The 24,336-nt window shown below is 34.9% G+C and overlaps 1 protein-coding gene across 1 annotated transcript; it reads right to left on the reverse strand.

The window, feature by feature from the left end:
* Nucleotides 1-5,009: 5,009 nt before the first annotated feature.
* Nucleotides 5,010-7,002, reverse strand: LOC103956397 (cytochrome P450 94C1-like). Its single transcript, XM_009368369.3, has one exon. It carries the CDS (start codon nt 6,870-6,872, stop codon nt 5,334-5,336), a length of 1,539 nt encoding a protein of 512 aa, XP_009366644.2. The 5' UTR covers nt 6,873-7,002; the 3' UTR covers nt 5,010-5,333.
* Nucleotides 7,003-24,336: the final 17,334 nt, after the last annotated feature.

A 24,336-nucleotide genomic window follows, 5' to 3' on the forward strand; every position in this document is an offset into this window, starting at 1 on the left:
AGGGTGCTTCTGGGCTTTGTTTTTACCTTTAGATGGGCCTTGGCTCTGTTGACCATTATTGGGTGGTTTCTGGCCACCCTTGCCTCGCTTCTTTTGGCGTTTTAGGCATTGGTTCGTGCTATAGTGTGTTTTAGGCACATCAATCGCCCCAGTAAGTCAAGCTTGATGATTCTTCATCAACAATTGATTCTGCTTTTCAACGAAAAGTAAAACACATATTAAATTCGAGAACTTAGTGAACTTCTGAGCTCTATATTGTTGCTACAGGACAATATTAGTAGCAAAGAATGTCGAATAGGTCTTCTCCAGGAGATCCTCTTCGGTCAAAGTTTCGTTACAAAACTTGAGAAGTGATCGAATTCGTTAAACTTCATAATTATATTCATTCATAGACTTAAAGTCTTGAAAGCCCAAATTGTGCTAGTCATGTCTTGCTTCAGGCAAGAAGATGTCCTTTTGGTGATCAAAACGATTAGCCAAAGCGACCCATAGTGCTTGTGGATCTTCCTCAACAAGGTACTCGGTTTGCAGTGCATCATAAATATGTCTTCAGATGAAGATTATGGCAGCAGCTTTCTCAACTTCGTCAACCGGGTTCTCCGTCTCATCTTTAATGGCGAGATGAAAATTCTTTGCAGTGAGGTGGAGCTTCACATCTTGGACCTACTTGAGGTAGTTCCTTCCAGAGACCTCCAAAGCGGTGAAGTCGAGTTTGTTCAAATTCGACATGTTCCTATCACAAAACAAAAGATAAGATGTGATTAGTGTAATGAAGAAAGAGAATCAATCCATTCACATATGAGTAGAACATTCAGGTTCTAATAGACATGTATTGGTTAAAATTCGCATGAAAAAAACTTCAGGTTTTCATGGGTGATGTTTTTAAGGAAAATTTCAGGTTTTCAAACAAGGCATGTTTTTAGAAACTTAAGGTTTCGAAATAATTATGAACTTCAGGTTCATATGTTCATGCAGACAAACGCAAATATATACACATAAATATGCAACAAGAATATATGTAAATAAAACTTCAGGTTTAGAATTATAATTGCATTAATTATTTGGACTTCGGGCCAAATTTATAGTGTGGGTGAAAAATTATAAAACCCAAATTGTCTAAAAAAATTAAACAATTAAGCTCGGGACCCAAAACCATAGGCCAAAGCCCACGGATAGGCTGAGCAAATTGGAGATGTGCGGCCCAGGCCCAAAAATGGGTTAGAATGGGCTCGGGCCTAGCATCACAAATTATTGGGCTGTAGGCTCAAGCCCAAAGCAGAGGCCCAAGAAAGGTTATGGTTTAGTGTGACGCATACATGAAAAAAAAAATCAATTTTGGGTTGGTGGTACAGGGCCGGGTCCAATAGAAAAACCTGATTGGTTTGTTGGATATGGGCCGTGGCAGGAAGAGCAATCAACAAACCCAAAATGTGTTGTGCGATGCAGGCTCGAGGTTCCGAGGCCCACTAGGGCTCGGGTCGAGAAAACCTAAGACATCCCAGCGACGTTGGGTGTCGGATTCGAACCAAAAAAAGCTACAACATCGCTTCAGGCGACTTGCCTCGGGTGGTCACGGCGAGGCGATGTTCAACTAGGAACCCAAATCTTGGACTGAAAATCAGGTTTTAATGTCGGGGGTTCGAGAAACCTTGAGGATTCGAAGAATTCACTGATGGTTCATCGGTTTTTTTAAGAAAAACCCATCATCGACCAACAATGGTGAGGTCCCAAACATGACTGCAAGTCGTGATTTCCCAAGAAACACGATGGTGAGGCCATTGCTGATTGTGGGCGGTGCTAGGTCGTGGGTTTGATGCCAAAATGGCGTCGTCTTAGACGGAGCATAGGTTCAGCTCTGATGCATCGCAACCCAAAGAGGCTCACGTGAGCCAGTTTTGTGTCACGGGTCACAGGTTCGAAGAACCCTAAGATTTTTTTATTTCTATTTTTTTTTCTTCAATTAATTCAAAGCATATATAATTTGAACAAATGAACATATATTTAATGCATACACAATTTATGTAGAATCTAAAATTGGAAAAACGTAAAGTTGGGTCATGCATTATGGTGAATGTTCATGCTATCAGGGCTACAAAAATATCGAGATAAAAATTGTTGTTTTGGAAGAACCTGATTGCATGATGATATTGGATGAACTGGTTTGATGCAAAAAGCTTTCACATCATATTCCTAAGCGTAGTGGTAGGAGTGTGCTGATAACGTGTTGTGGCCTATTTTATCTAACAAGGGGAAGTGGGCTGGCGACAAAGAGAGAAGAGAGAGATGTGTGTGTAGAATTGTGTAAAGGAATGTGTGTGTTATTCCCCCTCCATAGTGCCTTTATTTATAGTAATAAAAGGGAGAATAAATTCTTCATCCTCAAAGAATACAAGTCCATATAGGAAAGAATAACTAGAATCAAATCTAATATAGGATTTACACAATCGCACTTAAACTAGGAAATATATGAGTGATTATTCAAAATCTGATCAAAGATATATATTAGCGATTATTCAAAATCCACTCCCTTTTTCGAGGATAATAATTATTTAATTAATTCTTTTGATTAAAACTAAGAGTGTGTAAAGGGATAAGTAATATCATCTTAAAAAACTAATAAGAGCATATAGAAATTAAAAATATTCATTAAAGGTTCAACTTTACTTTTTGTAAAGGTAGCTTTTAAAAGCAAACTACATACTACTTTTAAAAGCTGTTGTCTAGAGGTTATTGTCTTTAAAATAAGTAGGATATTTTAGTTTTACCAAACACTTTTTATTGCTTAAATTTAAGTGAAACAATTTTTTTGTGGAAAAGTAATAATAAACGGGGCCTAGGAGCGAGAGATTTGTGGTGAGTCATATATAAGCCAGCTATAATAAAATGGTACCCAATTTTTTATGTAGGAAATTTCGAATCTAAAACCTTTAACTCACAAATAAAGAGAAATACAACAGAACTGTAGTATCAAGTAAAAGTTCAACAAAACCTTTATTATGTCCAAATTTCATATGCCCACAAATTCTTAGAAATGGACCTACATCTATGTTCCTCTTTATAAGCTTTTCAAGTTATTTCACACGAAGATGCAAGATTTGAGAGATTCCCGCCAAGAAAAGGGGACTAATTAGCTTGATAATGGACATAAATATATATTAATTTCCTGCTAAGATTTTCTTGAGAATGGATATATAGATTGATTTCAACTAACTTTAATGACATGATTATTTTGTGACGATCATAAGTGGAGCTATGACAAATCAGTTTCTTTACTGCCGGCCGAAGAGGCAACATAAAAGAAACCAGTCATATTCTAGCAGCATGAAATACTAGTCACATGAACTTGTTCATTACCAATAAATAATTAGAAATTAATGTAAACTACAAATTAAATTAAGCCAAGATCATCGAATTTATGATTTTCACATATGCATTAGCTATGGAAATACAATAAACAACTAAGCATACTTTGATCTATGATGGTGAACGCTATAAGATTCCAATATGTTTCAATCGGCGGTGGAGGAAATAGTTTCTCTCTCTTGCCTTAGTTTGCACATAAAAACCCTAATCATGTTTTTTGTAAAAAAAATGCACATTAGATGGGTATGTGCATTATATATACATGTATAAGGTAGAGAGAGGACTCATTTTCCTTGGAAGCCCATAATCAATTTACACCCATCATGGTAATAAGATAGGAAACAATATATCATAATTTGACCTATAGAATTGTTTGCAAATAATAATATCGTTAAACTCTACATATCACATATGACACGTGAACCACCTTAGAATATTAAAATATTTCTACCGTTAAAACCATGGAATTATTAACCCAATTAGTAATATAGAAATGCCAATTTTTGTTTTTGTTGAAATATTAATGCCGATTGTGTTTTGGATAATGCAATTGGATTAAACTAGCAAAAAAAGAAGAAGACGGTATTAGCAACAAGTTAACCTCATCAATAATTAGTCTTCGCATAGGTGAAGTATCCTTCAAAAATCACCCAATCAAAACCCAATTTTAGAGCATACTCCTAACCTTCACAAAAACAATTCTTAGGAGCCTACTGCATGATCAAACTCCAAACCTTAACACATCAAAACCCGCTTATAATAATCCCAATTGTCACGTTGTTCATTCACCTGAGAAAGTTTTAAGTTGGTCGAATAAAGGATCGATTATTGGGACGGACCTACTGTGATCCCGACAGTGCATTTCTACTGGAACTGGATTTTTAGCAGAATATATGCAATGCAAAGAGGCCACACGAAATATTAAAATCACGTACAAAAGGGAGACAGAAAACTGCAGCCCTAGTGGTACAAATTAATTATGTGAATATGATGTCAGATACATTTGAAGGCCTTGTGACATAGTTTGTACTTTCTACTTTTTCTCCTCATGATTTGGGACCAACGTTCCAACTGCCCAACGACTTTGGTCTTTTTTTTTTTTTTTTTTTCCTCTTATCTTATAACTTCACAAAGAGTGCAGTTCAGCATTGCTATATTTGGGCAAGAGATTTCTAAGTTTCAAGATATTGAGGTCAAGTTAGCATGGAATTGACCATAAAATCAGAATTACAAAGGCATGTGAGAGAAATTATCAAAACCCTACTTGAAAGATGTTATTTATAAAAAGAGAATTTCAAATATTGCTAGAGGCTCGTTTTCTTTTTTATTTTTGCCCTGTGACAGCATTCAAACAATGCATCTTTTATTAAAAAAATGGTGACACAATTTATTTCTTAATTTTCACTCTTGGATTTCAAATTGAAAGTTTTTGGGCTATATAAGATTTATGGTATATTGAATAAAACAACTTATCAAAAAGAAAAAGCATATCGTTTCGTTTGTATGGACAAGAAACCTAGTTAGCCAAAGTCGCCAACCCTTTGGGAGAGTATGTGGTGTTGTGGATTCACATAGAATAACAAAGAACCCTAATTTAGTGAATATAGAATCTTAGCTCTTAGATATATGTTATTAAGTGTACTTCTTCCAATATATCAAACTCAACATCCATAGTGTGCAGCTTTTTGTATAAAAAAACAAATAGATAAAGCAAATCATCACTAGCTAATTATACTCCATGAAGGAATATATGTATCCACTTGCACAGTGGTAAAAAAGCAGCCAGCTACATTGCCATCATTTTGTACACCAAAATATAAATACCGTACACCGACAGTAGACGTTCTGGTTACATAACCTTGAGTTCAGCCACCGAGGTAACACTGCGCGCAACACTTTTTTATTGGTAGATCCTACTAAACATGCACCAAATATGGCAGAGCAGAATATGACTCATCACGAGTCATGACTCATGACTCGATGGTGGTGCTAGTCCTTTCTTTCACCAGCACTGGAAGCCCACCACTTAAGGTTGCAGTGAGTCCGGGAGAGAACCGAGGCACACTACTTGATTCGTGTGCTGCATGTTCGATGTTAAAACGTCTGAGCAGTGAAAGCACAACGGTTTTCATCTCCATCACAGCCATCTCTTTCCCCAGACAAACCCTATGTCCCGGTTGAAAAACTGGGTACTGGAAAGGGTTTTCCGTGAAGAAAACGCCATCCTTTAACCATCTGTCGGGCTTAAATTCCATGCAGTCAGAGCCCCAAATCTCCTGGATCCGACCCATTGCGTACGGATGGTAAGTAACCCTAGTCCCTTTCCTCACAAACGTGCCATCGGGTAAAACATCATCTTGTTCACAAAACTTTGAGTCAAACTGTACAGGAGGGTAGAGCCTCATGCTCTCATAAATTGCGGATTGTAAATAGTGAAGCTCTTGCATTTGATCAAAGCTCTTGAGGCCTTGATTGAGTCCAAGCACCCTGTCAGCTTCCAACAGAATCGCTGACGCAACGTTCGGGTGGGTTCCAATGAGCCAAAAGAAACTTGTCAAAGCGGATGCAACAGTGTCACGCCCAGCCAATAAAAAGCTTACAACAATGTCTCTCAAGTAGGATTCATCTTCTACACTTCTCATGAATCTTGACAAGAGATCTTTTTGGGTTGAAAATCCCACTTCGCGCTTTCTGGCGATCACCTCCTTGGCTAAACCGTCGATGATGTTTATGGATTCTTTTAGTTGCTTCTCGCTCCCCAAATTTAAAATTCTCTTGATCTTCCAAATTATGGGAGATGGCGTCATGGCTCTCTCGGCGGACAACATCGAGGCCATGTCGAAGGCGACGGTGAATTTGGACAAGGGCATTGACAACTCTAGGCACATAGGGTCCAACCCGAAAGAGAACTTGCATATGCTGTCGAACGAGAATCTCTTGAAGACGTCTTGCAAATCGAGGACTACTCCGTTACCATTATCCGAATTAGAACAAACGGATGATAAAAGAGGGATGAGACGGTGTTCGATTTCGTGATTGACAATCTCGTAAGCATACGATCGTACCGAGTGTCTGTCGAGCTCGAGGCTTGCCATCTTCCTTTGGAACCTCCATGAGTGGCCATCCACGTTGAATATGCCTTGACCTAGAAAGTCACCAAGGATTGTAGAGAATGGTTTGCCTTTCGGGTAGTTTTCAAATCGAGTTTTGAGGATGTACTCGACGTTTTCAGGGTTGGCCGTGATGGTGTTTTTTAGAACATGTATGTGGATGGTTTTGCTTGGAGAATCTCTAAGAAGATGTGCATACCAATCACAAAGATTTATGAATTTTAAAGACCAGCTCGAGGTGAGATAGATCTGGCAAATTTCACAACTGCACAATCGGTTTGATCTCAATAGAAAGAGGCTGAAGATGGAGAATAGAAGAAAGCAAACGAAGGTGTAAAAGAATTGCAAGAGCTCAGAAACTTGAAGTTCCATTGGAAATATGATCAAGGAATGGGACATGGAAGAGACTGGAGTGGTGATGAGAGAGATCACAAGATAGCATGTATATTTTATATGGGATTCGACGGTTTTTCAGATAATTAAATAATTCCGCACTGTCGCACACCCATTTGCTCGTGCTGCACAACTCTTTTTCTTTCTGGTTTTAAACGTAAATATAAACAAATAAGGTACAGAAATGAACATAGATATATAGAATATGGAAAGTAATTTTTAGTTCAGTGGTTTTTTTTTCTTTTCTGTTTGCGTACAGACCCACTTGCAAAGAAGAATTATTTAATATGGAAAGTGAGAGAGAATATTTAATCAGCATGAAGAACCCGTGTGAGATTAGAGCAAACTGTGATGATTTGAATCAACAACTTAACAAAAACGGAAAATGTTGATTTAGTATTATGATATAGCGATACTTCTCTTTATTTGTAAGTGAGAAGTTTAGGATTGATTCTTTTTAAAAACGAAGTTATACCACATTATTACTAGTGCATTCTGATATTAAGTTCATTTCTTTTTTAATGAAGATAACATCGTTTGTTCAAAATTAAAAAAAAATTAAAAAAAACGAAAATTGTTAGTAAAATACATTCACCCATGTGGATTTATTCGTATATGTACGAACTGGTCTAGCCTTTATATGTTTATGAGAAGCAAACTAACAATAGTATTGGGTGGATTGGACCACGTTCGTGGTCAGAAAACAGCCACAACACAGCTAATTAAATCGGGGAAAAATTAGTGTGTTTTGGTATGGGTACGAATCTGCTATATATATATGCTAAATTATTGATACCCTTTTTGGATATTTTGATAATCTAAAGCATATATAATACAAATATGGACAAATAACGAGTGTTGTAAATTGACAAACTATCCATTTGCTACAATTAGAACTAAGATGGGTGAGCATCTATCACATAGAAATAATTCATTTGATATTTTAAAGGACACTTTTTTTATGTCTTAAAGAAATTAATGAACACATGGATTTGACAGGGGAAAAAAGAAAACCTTTAGCCTCCAGCACATGTATTTATGGCTGGTTTGGAATTATGGTGTTTAAAAAAAAACAGTTTATTAAAATAATTAGAACATCAAGAATGTTTGGTAAAACAAAAAAAAAATGCTTTAAAAAAAATGTTGTCAATAATAGTAGAAAAGCATAAAAATGCAAAAACAGACTCTACCATGCTTCCAAAAAAAATGTTTTTATTTTTCAAAGCATATTAATTAGTCCCAATTAATTAAATTCACATATTTTACAAAATTACAATCATTGCCCCCTATATTATTCTCTTTGACAATTATTATATCACATAAATACATATCCTATTTAGTCATTTAACATATTAATAGCAATTTATATAAAAGTTTACTAAACACTTAGACACTATTTTTTTTTTTATTAAAAGCACTTTTACCGAAAAAAAAAACAAAAACAAAAAAACCAAACACTTAACAACTTTATTTTATAGCTGTTTATTCATACAATACAGCAGAAGTTTTTTTTTTTTTTTTTTAAAGCACAACAATACCAAACTAACCCTTAGTTTTGGAGTTGGTGACAATCTTTTACTTATTTATTTATTCTCTCTTTTCTTTTATGTTTTTAATAGTGGTTGCTCTCATTATGTTGAGATATTTTTTTGCTTGTGGTCACTTTATTGCTTTGTCTAAAAGAGTTTGTAGCAGTTGTGACTTACTGGTCAATCTAATCTAAGAGTGACAATTTTTTTTTTTATAATTATTATTAAAGGGAGGTTCGGAACTATTACATTAATTTAGGGGAGAGGAAGTTTCGAATCCGGGACGCATGGGTGGAAATCTAATATTCTAACCCCTAGGATATTGGAACCAGATATGATGTAGTGGTTTTATGGTTTGTGCACTTGCCAAAAGTCTATGAGAATGATATCGACATTTATTTGACGTAAACGGTAAATCATAGTATAGTTTCGTTGCCGACAATTGCAAAATGATTATAAGATGGTGAACAAGGGCGGAGCCAGAAAATTTACAGCCAATGAGCTAGCTAAGAAGTATAAAAAAGTTTGTTCAAAAAAACAATGACTATATGTTAATCTTATAAGTAAGCTCGTCCAATTATTCCATGTTCATCAACCTTTATGGCAAATATATACGTAAATAAACAAAAAAAGGTTAACACAATGTAAAACTTTTTTAAACAGATAAAAGTCATGCATAAAATAATTCAAAAACTGAAACATGCAACGAGTTGCTTTTGAAAAAAATTAAAAGCACTATTAGAGTAAGTAATTATGGTCACGATTAACCATAAATGGATAGTATATGCAATGTGAAATAGATTTTGTTAGGAAATAAATAGTATTGGTTAATGAAGTAAATAAAAAAAAATATATGGGGCTAATAGTGAGATGAATATAAAAATAAATGAAATATAGGGAATAATTGGTTCGTACGCACAAGAGCTACCTAGGCTATAGCCTAGGGTAGCCTTGTACTTGACTCTGCCCTTGATGGTGAGGTACGTATTTGCCTCATGGTGCTTTTATGGCAATTCTCGGACTTATAAGGGTGTACGTGTGTTAAATTTTGGTATTGGTTGTATTTGTTTCTTCTGTTTTTTAGAGAAGATAAATTTTATTTATCTTAAATTTTAATTGTCTTTTTTATCCTCTTACATAATTACCATCAAGTATGAGATGAGATTAATAATAAAACTAAAATTTATCAAAAAAACCCACTCATTATAATTAAACCTTACTATCACTCCTTGTTTATTCTACATTCATTCCTACTAAAACCCTAATAGCTCATATAGAAAAAACAAGTTTTTTTAATTGATGGCTAAAACCCTAATTGCAGCAAGGATGGAAGAGCTTGATGAAACAACATCTCACGCTCAAAACGTTCCAATTAGATAACCAACATAAAGTACAAGCAAAAGCCTTGAAGATGTACCTAAGTTACAGGCCACATCTTTTATGTCAATGGCTCAGCAACCTTTTATGTCAATGGCTTAGCAACCTTCTATAATTGAGGTCAGGTGATGCACTCTGGAAATCTCCAAGTAGTCACCCCCCCCCCCCAAAAAAAATAAAAGGACATGCATGAAAACTAGGAGAGAATTTATAGTCAACACGTATCGAAGCTCAACGCTGTGTCTGACACTGTCCTCTTTCTCGCCTCAGCTACTGCAATTGCATCCGCAAGGCGTACAAATGACCCAGAAGATTTTTGACTTTCAAGTTTCTTTGAAAACAAAACTATTCAATTTGAGATTTGAGATTTTATTTTATAAATGGGTGTAAAAATAAAGGGTAAATTACACTCTACCGCCTCAGGTTTGGGATCGATTTCAATTCCTTACAACATCTTTAAAACATTTCACTTTCATACCTCAAGTATTATTTTATTTCAATATAATACATCTGTTACATTTTCCATCCATTGTCCTTTAAGAACAGACGTGGTTGCCACATTTGTGCTGACGTGGCTGCTACATTTGTGCCACGTGGCTAAACACTTAATTAAAATATTAAAATAATTAATTAAAGAAAAAAAAACCCCAAAATTCCTTCGTCCTCCCCACCACGCACCCCCTTCCCTAAAAATCCCAAAATCCACTTCCCCCTTCCCCCATCCCTCATCATTTGCCTACTCCCTCATCTCCAACCCCTTCTCTCTTCTCACCCTCGTCTCCCTCACCTGTGTCAGAACCCCCATCGCAAAGGCCTCGTTTTGGATCTTCTCCAAAGCCCAGCACAGCAACAACAGCGCTCCTGCCGCGTACTCCGTCATTCGGTCCGAGATCTTCAGAATCGTCTTCACCAGCAATGGCACAGTCAGCCCGTGGGCTGCAAACGTAGTGCAACCCTCGGGGACTCTGCATAGTAGCTCGATCATCGCGAGTGCACGCTCCAAGTCGCATTTCTCAAAATCTGCCAAGACTTTGATTTTGAGGGCGCGCGGGTAGGTGATCAGATTTGGGAGAATTAAAACAACGCCGTGGTGGATTTTGTCCACATTGCTAAGGGGGTGGGTGATGGGAGATGGAGGAAGGGGTGGGTGATGGGGGACGGATGAAGGGGCTGGGCTCGGGTGGGGAAGATGAAGGAATTTTGGGGTTTTTTTTCCTTTAATTAATTTTTTTTAATTTTTAAATTTTTTATTAAGTGTTTAGCCACATGGCACAAATGTGGCAGTCACGTCAGCTATTAACGGACCAATGGATGGAAAATGTAACTGATGTATTATATTGAAATAAAATAGTACTTAAGGTATGAAAGCGAAATGTTTTAAAGATGTTGTAAGGAATTGAAATCGACTCCAAACCTAAGGTGGTAAAGTGTAATTTACCCAAAAATAAATTAATTTTGAATTGGGTATGGAAGGGTCATTTAGTTAATAAATTTGGGTTTAAAGAGATATTAATTCTTTAATTAAAAATAATATGGATGTAGAAAGTAAGTTGGATGTAAAAAGAAGTTACATAAGTGCAAATAAAATTTCTATTTAGAGAATTGTATTATACCTTTGATGAGTTTGTAATTGTAGGGGTAGTGATGTTTCTTTTGGCATGTGTGCTCTCTAAGGTGTCATTACTACGTTTGACAGCTTGTTTCATACAAGTTATTGACCAACTCTTAATAAAATTTATTTTCGTCTAAAAAAATTAATTAGCACATTTTTTAAATCCAATAATAGAGAATTTCATTAGCCATGCATCATTTGTTTAAAAAAAAAAATATATATATATATATATATATATATATATATATATATATATATATAGCCATGCATCATTTATTTTAAAAGAAAAGGTGCACTTGTTTTGGCGCATGAGATTTAGTGGTCAATTATTTAAGTGAGTTGGTCCATAAACTATTTAGGCCTTTGTCAAGACCCTTCTTTATAGCGATATATGACCAAGGTATGGTACCCATATAATAACTTTAATAGTTGAATACAACCTTTGAAAATTAAAATATAAAAGCTGTATCAAGTTAATTTAGTATCCAGAAAAAGGTAAGCCTCCTTTATCTGATATGTGTTTGTCGAGCTTATGTTCTTTGAAGTAAACATCATTTCCTTAACCTTATGCGTGTTTGCCATAGACCACAAATTTAGCACACCACCAAAAATATCACCAAATCATTGCCCAAATAATGTGTCAGTGACGTTGATGGTCATATGTATCAGTAACCCCAGCTGGAATTTGAAATGGCTGATGGCTTGTCATTTTTGTGTAGTTTATTGCGACTGGTAATGAGGTATATATAGCAAGAGAGTAGAGATTAGACCTAGCATTCGTGTCGTATTTTTTGCGTTTATGTTGTTTTCGTGTCATACCCGATATCCTAACGGGTCGTGTCGTGTAACACCCGTTAAAATAAACGGGTAAAATGATCTGACCCGAAATCGACCATATAATATTAATAGGTAATATGACCCGACTCATTACCTGTTAAGGAAAATATATTTTAAACAAATAAATAATCAAATGAAAAACATAATAAAGAAAGGGTTTTTTCGTCCAAAAAAGTTCTAATAATATAAGTGAAATAGAATCCAACAGTATAGATTTACTCTCATTTATCTTACGGCTGTTATTTAAGTAAAGTCTTTAATATTTTTTTAATTAATGTAGAAGTGTAAAAAATATAGAAAAAAATATATAAACGCTCGTACTGACAAACTTTACAACTTTCGTGAAGAGCTTAACTTCGAAATTTGCCACTATAATCACATAAATCATAGAACAAAATTTAACCGTTGATTATTGTTTACATTTACGCTTCATTTTTCTCATCAGATTTTGTTTTTTGAAACCATGATCTATTAGAGGATGCAGGATGCAAGAATATGAACGGTTTGGATTGTTGATATTATGTTCAAAGTTTTATAGTTAGTGAAAATATTGTTTGATGTTTATAAAGTTTCTACAAACTATATGACATTGACTCATATTTCAGTTGACTGTAAATATCGAAACGTGATATCAAAGATCTGAACCGTTCATCTTCTTACATTCGCCAAATGATCATGTTTTCAAAAAAGAAAATTTAAAAAATGAAATTCAGTAAGAAGAATAAAGCGTCAATGATAATCGACGGTTAAATATAAATTTAAGGTTTATGGATTGTAGTGTTGGATTTCGAAGCTGACCCCTTGATGAAAGTTGTAAAGCTTGTCACTATGAACGATTGTATATTTTTTTTGTTTACATTTTTTACACTTCCACAATAATTATTATTAATTTTGCCCTCAAATAAAAAACATTATTCATGAGGGTTTGGAGGATTTTAAAAATCTAAACAATAATGTCATTGTAGCCATTATCTACTCTTGGAGGAATAATGATGAATCACCAGTGTTTATATATTCTTTCACATTTTTCATACTTGTATGTATGTCTTCTTAGTTCTTGCCTATTCAAATACTATAATAGTTTATTTTAATTTTGGACAACAATATGTTAAGTAAAATTTATCCTAGTAATGATAATAAGGAACTCTCATAATAAAAATAAATAATGACTAAATTTTTTTTTTAACTTATATAGAATAATAATACAAAACTATGTATTTAATATAGAATATATTGTATATATTAATATGGCTATTGTATTTTATAATAAATATTTCAGTAATTAAACTTTAAAATAATCAAAATAAATTTTTTTCTTAACGGGTCGAAATAGGTTACCCATGTGTTACCCGCACGTATACCCATTAAGAACATGTTATTAACGGGTCATCCGATAATGATCCGATTAGTTATTGTGTTGACCTGAAATCTATTATTTTTGTGTCGTTTTCATGTCGTGTTAAAAACTACCGGGTCTAGTAGAGATAGTTTCATTTTTCACGTTTTTATAACTTACATCGATATTTGTTGCTTCATAATTCTCTGCACAGTCGTTTCATGCTTCATTCATATAAACAACAAACCTATACAGTAGGTTTGAGAACGTGAAGGTAAAATGTGTCTCATATTAGTAAAAAGAGAAATCTTGTAAGGGTTTATAAAAGGTTGAACTATTCTCCATATTGTCAAATGGTTTTATGGTGGAACCTTTAACAACCTTCATGGTATCACAGTAGTTGGTCCACGTGTGAAACCCAACCGCCACACGTGTTTCACGCCACCCAATTCATGTTATCCACGTGTTATGTTGGAACCTCAGCCATATTGCCAAATGGTTTTATGGTGGAACCTTTAACAACCTTCATGGTATCACAGTAGGTTAGTCCACATGTGAAACCCAACCGCCACACGTGTTTCACGCCACCCAATTCATGTTATCCACGTGTTATGTTGAAACCTCAGCTTCTTTTAGTAATGATAATTGACAATCACCCAATAATTCAGTATATTCAAGATCAATGTCCTAATGTAGACTACTGGTTGTACATGTGATATAGTACTTCTATATTAAATTTATCTTCGGGAAACTTTCGTTCCGGTCTTTAATTAACTAAAATTTTTAGATTGAAATTTTATTAATTTGAATACTTGAATTGAAGGATAAAATGCTAAATTTCAATATTAATTAAAAATTTTAATAAGAAAAAAAATATTAAATCCTTCCTAAAATCATGCAAAGATTAACACCAACTATAGATACTTAAGTTTTTTCCTCTTCACTTGTAAGTGAGAGGTCTTAGGTTCGATTCTCGCCAAATGCGAATTTGAACCACATTATTGATAGCCCATTGTGAGGCTAAGTCTATCCCCTCCACCTTAGTGTAGATAATATCGTTTGCTCAAAAAAAAAAACAAAAAAAAAAAAAAAAGTTTTTCCTCAAGTTTGGATTGTTTAAAATCCGATCTGATTTTTTTTTTTTTTCAAAAAAGAAAATATTGGTACGTTTTAAATTAAAAAAGGGTACATTTCATTACATAATGGGGGTACATTATAAACAGAAAGGTGAATAGATTTTACATTAAGAAAATTGGTATACTTTTCATACATATAACAAAGTCGTACATTGTTATGAAAAATGGGTACATTATAAATAAATTACGAGTACAAATAAAAGAAAAAAAAAAAAAAAAGGGATACAGATAAAGTTTTAAAATATGGGCAGAAAAAATTATATATATGGGTACAAACTAAAACTATTAAAAAAAAAAAAGGGTTGCAAATTAAAAAAAAAAAAGGTATAAATTAAAAATAGAAATATTTGATACAAAATTTAGCCATAAATATAAGCGCATTCAACAATGTAACGTTTCTAACATTATATGATTTATGTGGAAATGGTTTTTAAATTATTTTTTATTATAATATTTAAATATGTTGGCATGTAAATATTTTATTATTGAAATAATGATGTGGTTAAAAACCAAATGACGATAAAAAATTGAAAAAAAAATAAAGAAATATGGTTTCAATCAATGAAATACAAAAATGAGGGATGGGAACTTAATTTCTCTTTTATCTAAACTAGATGGAGGGGAATTCAAATTTGGGTGAATCACACAATTCTAGCCAACTTAGTAAAGCCATACTTACACGACGTATGTGATAAACTTTATAGACTTAGTCTAGTCCACCACCAACATCACCGATCTTATCCCAACTTAACCACCTATTTCTAAATGTTGAATTTTATCTCAAAACATCTGAGTGATATTAGAGATGAAAACTCTTATTTATTAATTGTATATTATTTTATTATATGCCCAATGTGAAATCATATTCCCCCACAATATGTTTCTTTTGAACTATTGTACATACAAAATTAACTTTGGTCTTAATATATACAACTCCTATTCATTACAACTATAATTGTTTCCTTCCTATATATACAAGTTTTCATTGTACAAAACAACTTCATTATACTAAATTAAGGATAGAAAGAAGAATTGAAGAACTGATTTACTAAACATTAACCATTAATATAAAGAAAAGAAAAACCGTACAAATGTTTGAATTGGATGTGTGTTTCCACTCTGAAGTTCTATGATACTATCTATATGAAAACTTTTGACCTTTCCATTCGGAGTAGTTGGCACCATGAAATTTTATCATTAACCTCAGGACTAGCTTTTAGATAATGATTTCTACTAATGATATTGATAGAAAAAGAAATACTCCTTCCCGACGGAGCCCTACTTGTGGTTTTGGAGGCCTTGTGCGCATGACACAGAATTAGAAGTAGAAAACTTGACATTTGTTAAAGATGACTCATAGAAGTACTTTTTTGGCCACAATTGCAAGGTATCAAACGATCCTGCTGTATTTTCCTTGTGGTGCCTTCATAGTTTTACAGCTTATAGTATTTAGTCTTTGTGAGTGTTATCTTTTCATTTTTAGCGTGAGTGTTATCTTTACTCTTGGTTAGATGGGCAAATTTTGTATTCCTGATGTTTTGTAGTTGTCAAGTGTGACATTTCTATTAGCGTGTGTCACCTCTTAGTTACATTTACATGCACATTCTATGTACAATCTTAATTGTTGTTAATAAAATCTCATTTGAACTAAAAACAATATTCTATTATCAAATTCTTTGAGAATAAGTCGTCATGCCACTAAACAACATAGCATGGTAAAAGTTCAAGAAAAATGATTATGGTCCGAAGGAAAATTATTATAAGCAGTTTGGATAATGCTGTCACTCCAACAAGAGCCGTGTTAGAGTTTCTTAAACACCTGCTGATGATTACTGTCTTTAGTAGTGAGTGAACACAAATGGGACCCCTTTGCTCTCCCTAATCCCCTGGACTAGGGAATTTGTATTTTTATAAATCATGCAATTGCGCCATTATCTCTTTGACCCTTTAGTTTCTAGATACCGCCATAACCACATACCTCCACCAACCAGAAACTTCTTATTAGGTAAAATTATGGATCGACGGCTTGGAGGATGACGATGAACAAGATTATATATAAAGTGAATTTAATTAAGCACTAAGCCGTCTTTCTTTTCTGCAGCTGCCTATATACTATTATGTTTGTTTTCCAATCACAGTTATATGTGATCCAAATTCAGCAGTTCCTGTTTCTTTCTGGAAGTAGGTGTGCTGCTGCCTTGTCCTTTTCTTATAGCTTCATGTTACTTTCAGTTTCATCAGCTTAATTTGTCCACATAATTCAATTATTTGCTCCAAATGTCATATGGTTGCTATTCATATACATACATACATACATACATACATACATACATATATATATATAGGGGTGTGATATTTACACACCCCACTTTACTTTTCACACATCCTTCTAATTTTTGGCTGTCGGATCGGATGAATTGAAGAAAATCAACGGATAGAAATTAATAAGGGGTGTGTAAGAAGTAAAATAGGATGTGTGGATAGCACACCCCTATATATGTGTGTGTAAGTGTGTGTGTGTGTATGTGTGTGTGTGTGTGTCCGTTTATGTATAGAAAAATTAATACTGTGTTAATATATGATTCTGATCTTTCCAGTGTCCAGGATGCAAGCTTGCCACACATAGACGTTAATATAGCAATCTAGAATCCATCGGGAAGTTCACCACGAGAAAAACCTCAAGTTTTATTGACTGATAGGATAATTAACAACAGGCAATGCTAAATTTGATTTGCATACTACCTCAAATCCTAGCTAGTTAGGAACCCTAAATGGGATTGCTAATGCGAACAATAAATTTTTTAAAATACCCTCAAAACTTGAAATGCTACTTCTGACCTGACAAACAACAAAATCTGGTCAAAATTTGATTTCAAGCAGTAGATAGTTAGGCCATCTCCAGTCATATGGCTAAATATATACCGGGGCCATCGCCGGTCAAATGGCTAGATAGTTAGGACATCTCCAGTCATATGTCAAATATTTTGTTATTATGAACATTGGAGCCGAATAAGGAACAAGTGTAACAAACAAATCCTACTAAAGACAGAACATGTATAGACCGCAAAAGAACCACGTACGGCAACACAAATCTCACCAAATAGGAAGCACCCCAAAACCCCAAAGATTTGAGATTTTGGGAAAGGGGATTGAAACGAAAGATGAGGAATAGAGAATACGGTGAAAGAGGAGGAAAAGATGAATGTACGAATGGTGAGATTAGGTTCAGATTTAGGTGGTATCTAGGACGATTCGGAGGTGACTCAAGAAAATAAAAACCTAAAAAATTGAAAATAAGAGGCATGGAGACCCAAAACCCTATAGAGCAAAAGCTCAAGGATAACAAAGCCACTAACTCTCAAAACTCTAGAGCCGTGACAACTCAAAACCCTTAAGTTTGTGGTTTCCATTTTAGCCACCTATGCTTGTTTCCCTTGACAATTTATCACCAATCTTTAATTAGCCTACACAACTGAAGGAATTGTTTAGTAAAACATTCTCGTGTTAAAAAATTTCGTAAGATACGAGACTAGATTAATCTAGATCGTTAGTTTTCATTAGTTTTTATTTAATTAATTCAGATATATCCTTTGTTTTAAAAAAAAGTATTCATACTTTATCAAAAAAAAAAAAAAAAAAAAAAAGTATTCATATATGCTACTTATGGACGAAGATCATATGATTAATCCATAACAGCTTCCGACTTAGGTTGATAATCATTCTTCAGATGACAAGTAATATAACAACAAAAAATAGAAGACAAAGATGCAAGTAGATTAATCGAATAATAGAAGATAATCATTCTTCAGATGACAAGTAATATAACAACAAAACATAGAAGACAAAGATGCAAGTAGATAATCATTCTTCCCATTGCGACTAAATCAAATGAGAAGTGCACCCACGTGTTAATTAATCATAACTTAGGGCACCTTTAAACATGCATTTGAATGTGGTCTTCCTCAACACCCTGTATACTGTTTTTCGTTGAACTGAAACGTGGAAGCGTATATAACACCTTGAATCAAAATATGAGATCATTGCTTTGGAGAACAAGGATGACCTCACAAAAACGAAATTGGTCTAAGATTTTTTGCTAAATATAGAAGATTCGGAAGACGAAGACAAAGTTTATTCTGTGTATATACAGAGCAAGGTATAAGTGGAGATGGTCATATAACAGAGCCTTCTAATTACTTTTTCCTTTTTCCTAATTGGCTGCTGGCCAATAGAAATCTTGGCAGAACCTGATTCTAGTACAATTCTATCAAACATCGTCTTCAAATTTCTATAAAACAAGGTTTTAATAGAGAAATTTAATTTCCAACTCACGCCATATACTGTCTATCTATACTCTTCCTTACATTTCTATCAACATCTTCCTTAGAGTTGTTATGTACGTAGTTGCTTTTTTTCTAAGCTATGTAGCAAGTCTATCAGACTAGATTCATCCAGCTTATAGTTTTACGCATCATTTTGTAAACCGATACAGTATTACAGAAAAACTGATCCAAGCTTTTCTTCAATATTTCTTCTTCTCCAAGCTTCTTCTCTAATCTTCCTCTATGGTTATGATGTTATTAGAGTAGGTTGTCTCACATGTTGGACTTATCGATCACGTGCTTCCACGTCATTTGATTTGTGTTATACACGTGTTTGCCTTGAAAATTCGTCACAGGTGACATGTTGAGAGTATGAAGAAGGGATTTTGAGTAGTTGGACTTGGACAACTCCTCATCTTGCTAATTGATTTTATGGTGGAATCTCAATTTTGTATGGTATCAGAGCCAAATTGGCCCACATGTGAAGCCAAACATCTATTATAGAAAATAGTATAAATATTAAGGTGCGCATATTTGGAAGGAGTTCAATTTTAATTCTTAAACTACTTTCTCTCTTACTATAATAGTATTTTTATATTTTAATTTTGTTGTGGCCTATATTTACTGAGGGGTGCAGCATAAAGAGAAAAAGAGAGTGGAGAATAGGCTTGAGGAATTGTGTATTAATTCCCCAGTCATTGTGCCTTTATTTATAGTAATAAGGTGGAGAGAAACTTGCTCTCCAAGTAATACAAAGTATATTAGGAAAGATCTTCTAGATCCCAAAGGATTCCTATTTTATCTCTACTTAGGATTTACACAATCACATATTGATAAGAACATATGTCACAACACTCCCCATTGAGTGTTCAAATACTCAAATAGATGGCGCATCAGATTTTCAGAAAAATGTAGAAGCAATTGATGATGTCATCTCGTCTAGTTGGCACAAGTAGCGAATGCGAGTCTCAAAACAAACAGAAGAATGCATGGGTAGTAAAACTCACAAAACCTCGTTATGGCAAAACCCAAGGTGGGACAAAAGCTCATAGGCTAAGGAGAAAAATGATAAGTTGCATTAAGTCAAAACTATACGTCTTCTGAACGCAAGTAGAAGAGCTCACAAGGGTATGACCAACCCAGGATTGGTGCCTTGTCAAAACCTAGTTAGGTAGCAAAAACCCAGTGGGAAAAATGCTCCTAATCGTAGGAATAAAGTACATTAAGATCAAGTGAGTATACTTCTAGATACTCCCCCGGAGTTTGACAAAACTTCCAAATGAAACTACAAGCATCACAAATGAGAAAGTTATGCATACCAATTCCTTAGACAAGCTTATGGAATGTAGACTTTGGTAATGACGTCGTGTAGAGGTCAGCAAGGTTGTTTGGGATTGGATTGCTTGACTTCAATCTTCTGATGCTCATGCTGATGTAGACATAATATGCTTGGTGTTGACTTGTTGGATGTATCATGATCTGGTATATACATATGGCATTGTCTTCATAGATCGTTGTTGGGACTCAACGATGGATGAAAAATGCAGGGATTTTGAATATGCTTAACAAGAGTTCTCAACTATATCTCCCATGTGATAAGATACAGTGAGTCTTAGAACGATTCGAAGGTTTTGCAACAAAAGGTCTATCTGGTTAACCTCCAAGATATTGCGGTATTCCTTAATGGTAAAGACATAACCATGCAGGAACGTACCTTATATGGTCAGACAGATGGTCTGATTTAGCAAATCCCACAAGGTAGGCATCATTCCAAAGATCAAGGGGTGTGATATATTTTGAGATGCATAGGGATAGATAAGCCCAAATTCGTAGTTACGGACAAACGTCTTTAACACCAAATTGGGTGGTGGCATGTTAGGCGTAATGTTGCTTTATGCCAAAAGATTATCAACACATAAGATGTCTGATCTAGTGCACTTGAGCTAAGTACAACAAAAGTCCATGGTACTTAGATATGGCTACCTCATGTTCCAATATGGAACCTTATGCTTGATACCCTTTGTAAAGGTCTCATTTGCATCTAGCATGCAGACAATTAGAGTATACTTGGATGTAACACCTTTTGGGTCTAGATCAAATGGTGGACCGGAACTAGCTCGAAACTTCAGGTCAAGGTAATGTCAAGTTTTCCCAAGATCATTCATCTTAAAGTCTGACTTTAGGTGAGAGTTAGTATTCTCAACTCTAGTAATTTCGGATTTTGTACACGCAAGGGCATATATCCTTAACTGATCAAATATTCACTTAGACGCGTATACCACATCGGCCCGGATAGTTCTGCATCCGTAAAGTGAAGGCCTCATCAGAATTGACGTAGTGTTCTTATGGTATAGAACTATTTGAATCAGTATTTATAAGTCCCTTGGAAACTCCATGTAGGGTTCGTATCAGGATCCTAAAGATACTACAACCACATTTACAATGCTACAATCAATCACATGGTGTATGAGAGAAACCTTACGCCACAAGGTGTCATATCGCACTATTTCATTCATCTCATTCGTCATAGATTGATTCTTTTAATTGACCAATCAGTTCTATGTTGACACTAATCAACGGAATATGGTTCATTATCGTCGCTTTTCATTTATGTCAGTAGTTACCATATAAATGAAACATCATCTATGATAATCTTATTCCAATTCCATATCTCATCCAAACTAGTATACAGGACCAAGAACTTCAGGTCTCGGGAGTAATCCGAATTTAATCTCATGAGATGAAAAGGATTGAAACATCGATCGAGGGGCGGATTAGTTCGTCCCACGTTCATCCACTTTTGGGGAAGTGAATCCTCGAACCGAGTGATCTACCATGATTCTAGGGTAGGATAGATTGATTAGCTGGCCGCCAATGTACAAGGGTCAACCACAGTAGTAGAGTTCTTGCTTTCAGGACGAAGGTCCGTCATACAGTTGGTACACATATTTGCTGGCACATTTGCAGTTGGTATATTGATCTCGTCATTTTTGCTAGATCAGAGGAAGTGTTTGGCTATACTTTGATGAACTAGATTGGGATCGAGATAAGACATAGTGGAGACGTCCAAGATAATTCACGTCGTTTTTTAGAAACGTTGACGTTCTTATCTCCCCCTAATGACAGGAATAGTGCCTCATAAAAGTGACAATCCGCAAAACGAGCGGTAGAGAGATTGTCTGGCAAAGGTTCTTAGTAACGAATATTAGAAGGAGAATCATAACCAAAATAGATTTCCATCCTTCCCTGAAAACCCCTTTTGTTCTTTTGTACATAAGAGCAGAGCAAAATGGCACATAGACTGCACAACCAAAGACGCACAAATGCGAGGGTTCGTATATGGTAACCAACTGACATGTGCTTAAAAAGGCGGACCAATCATGGTTGCTTGCAATATTGCATGGCCCCAAGCAGAGATTGAGAACTTTGGTACGTATGACTAATCGATCGCACAATCATTTAAAGGCATTTAATGAATGCTTCTGCTGGTTCAATCTGGGTATAAACATAGGGCACTTGATGTTCAACTTCAAAATCTAACCGACATGTAATATCCATCAAAAGTTTTCGATGTAAATTCTCCAAATTATCTAATCATATAGAGTTGATTAGATAATCAAGGTGGTGAGCCTTGAACTTGTTAATCTGAGCCACCAGTGTGGATAATGCAGCTTGTGGCCAATAGCCACATGTGTGACAAACGTGTAGAATCATCACCAATACTATAAAGTATCTAAATAGTCAAAGGGTGGTTGAATTAATCCACAAATATCGCCATTGAATCCGTTGGAGAAAAGATGGATGGTGTTAAGGTATAATACACATCTATGTATGATGTCTTTACTTCTGATAAGAAGATGCCCAAAACGGTGCATCACGGATCATCCTAGATATCCCAAACATTCATCCATAACAAAAATTCCTTTGGAATCGTGGGCTTCTGGTCGGCCACATAGTGGGCCTGAATGGGTGTAATCTACTCGTTAAACGTTCCATCTTCTTTAGAATATGCATTTGGTTATATTCGTAGGAAGTGCAATATGGTAATATGCCAGAATTTTACTTCATTTTTCTACATTGGTTTCAATATGATAATAATACTCATGAATATCCTTACAGCTCAAAAAGGGCGTTCTTCCGGAACGAAAGAGTATAAGGCTTCCCTTTGTGGTAAAATTAGTACCATTTGACAATATAGGACAATGACATGCCCCATAATCAAGTTGGATAAGCCTGAAAGGTTGTCAGCGGATGATTAGGTATGAAGTTAGCATAGAACCAAACTGCTAACTTCCCCACAAAACATACCTAAGCATGAGTTAATTGTAGTCACATGTGGTAATTTTCGTTAATTAACTCTTATTTGAGAATAATTGTGACATCCAAACACCAATCTTAAATCCAAAAAAAAAAAAATGAATTATTCACAAAGTAAACCAAATATACAAAGGGGTTCGGAGCCTTCCATGTCAAATTTCGCTCTTCCAAATATTTTAGGTGGAGCAAAATTAGTCTCACAAAATGACTACGGGAATGGTACTCCTCAACAACATTGGTAAAAGCATGGAAAAAATGCATAACCAATGATTTATTCCATCAAAACGGAGTTAGATTCTATAGGGTTGAGGTTCGGGAATATTATCCCTTATTCTTAAAGTTTTTAGGTGCCAAAGATCATGTTTCAAGTGTGATACCACCTCTTAGCAAGCCTGATTCTACCATATATTGTAAAACAAACTCGAAATTAGATTGTATGAGAGAAAAAGAGACAGAGACAGAGACAGACAGACCTAGACTTGGGTTCTATAGGCTCTAGCCGAAACTGGGTCTATACCGTTCGATAGCTCCTAGCCGAATTGTTAGGGTACCATTCTTTCACAAGTATGGTAGTAATCAGATCAGAGAATTTAGTAAAATTATGCTCTATATACTGTTACTTCAGGAGCAATTTAGATATTCCAGTCAAAATTCGATTAGATATAAACTTCAAAATTGTACCTATTCATGGACGTAAAGGTTTCAATCATGTTTTGTTTCGGGCAAAAATTCATCTTTTCATGATTTGAAACGGTCCAAAGCAAGTAAAATAGCCATGGAGTCCTTGGCAGTGAGGTACTTCCATTTGATATACTTCAGGCATAAATCTTCAAATGAAGATCATAGCAGAGGCTTATTTAGCTCTTCCAAACCATACTTGGCTACAATGATTTCGCAACTAGTCGTAGTCAAGTGGGGTGTCACATCTTGTATCCACATAAAGTAGTTTCTTATTCGAAAATTCCAAATCAGTGAAATCGAACCTGTTATGGTTCGACAAGATG

Source organism: the organism of the source record quoted next, unplaced genomic scaffold (assembly GCF_019419815.1).
Source record: "Pyrus x bretschneideri cultivar Hongxiangsu unplaced genomic scaffold, Pyrus_bretschneideri_v1 Contig9, whole genome shotgun sequence".
NCBI classification, from domain to species: domain Eukaryota; kingdom Viridiplantae; phylum Streptophyta; class Magnoliopsida; order Rosales; family Rosaceae; genus Pyrus; species Pyrus x bretschneideri.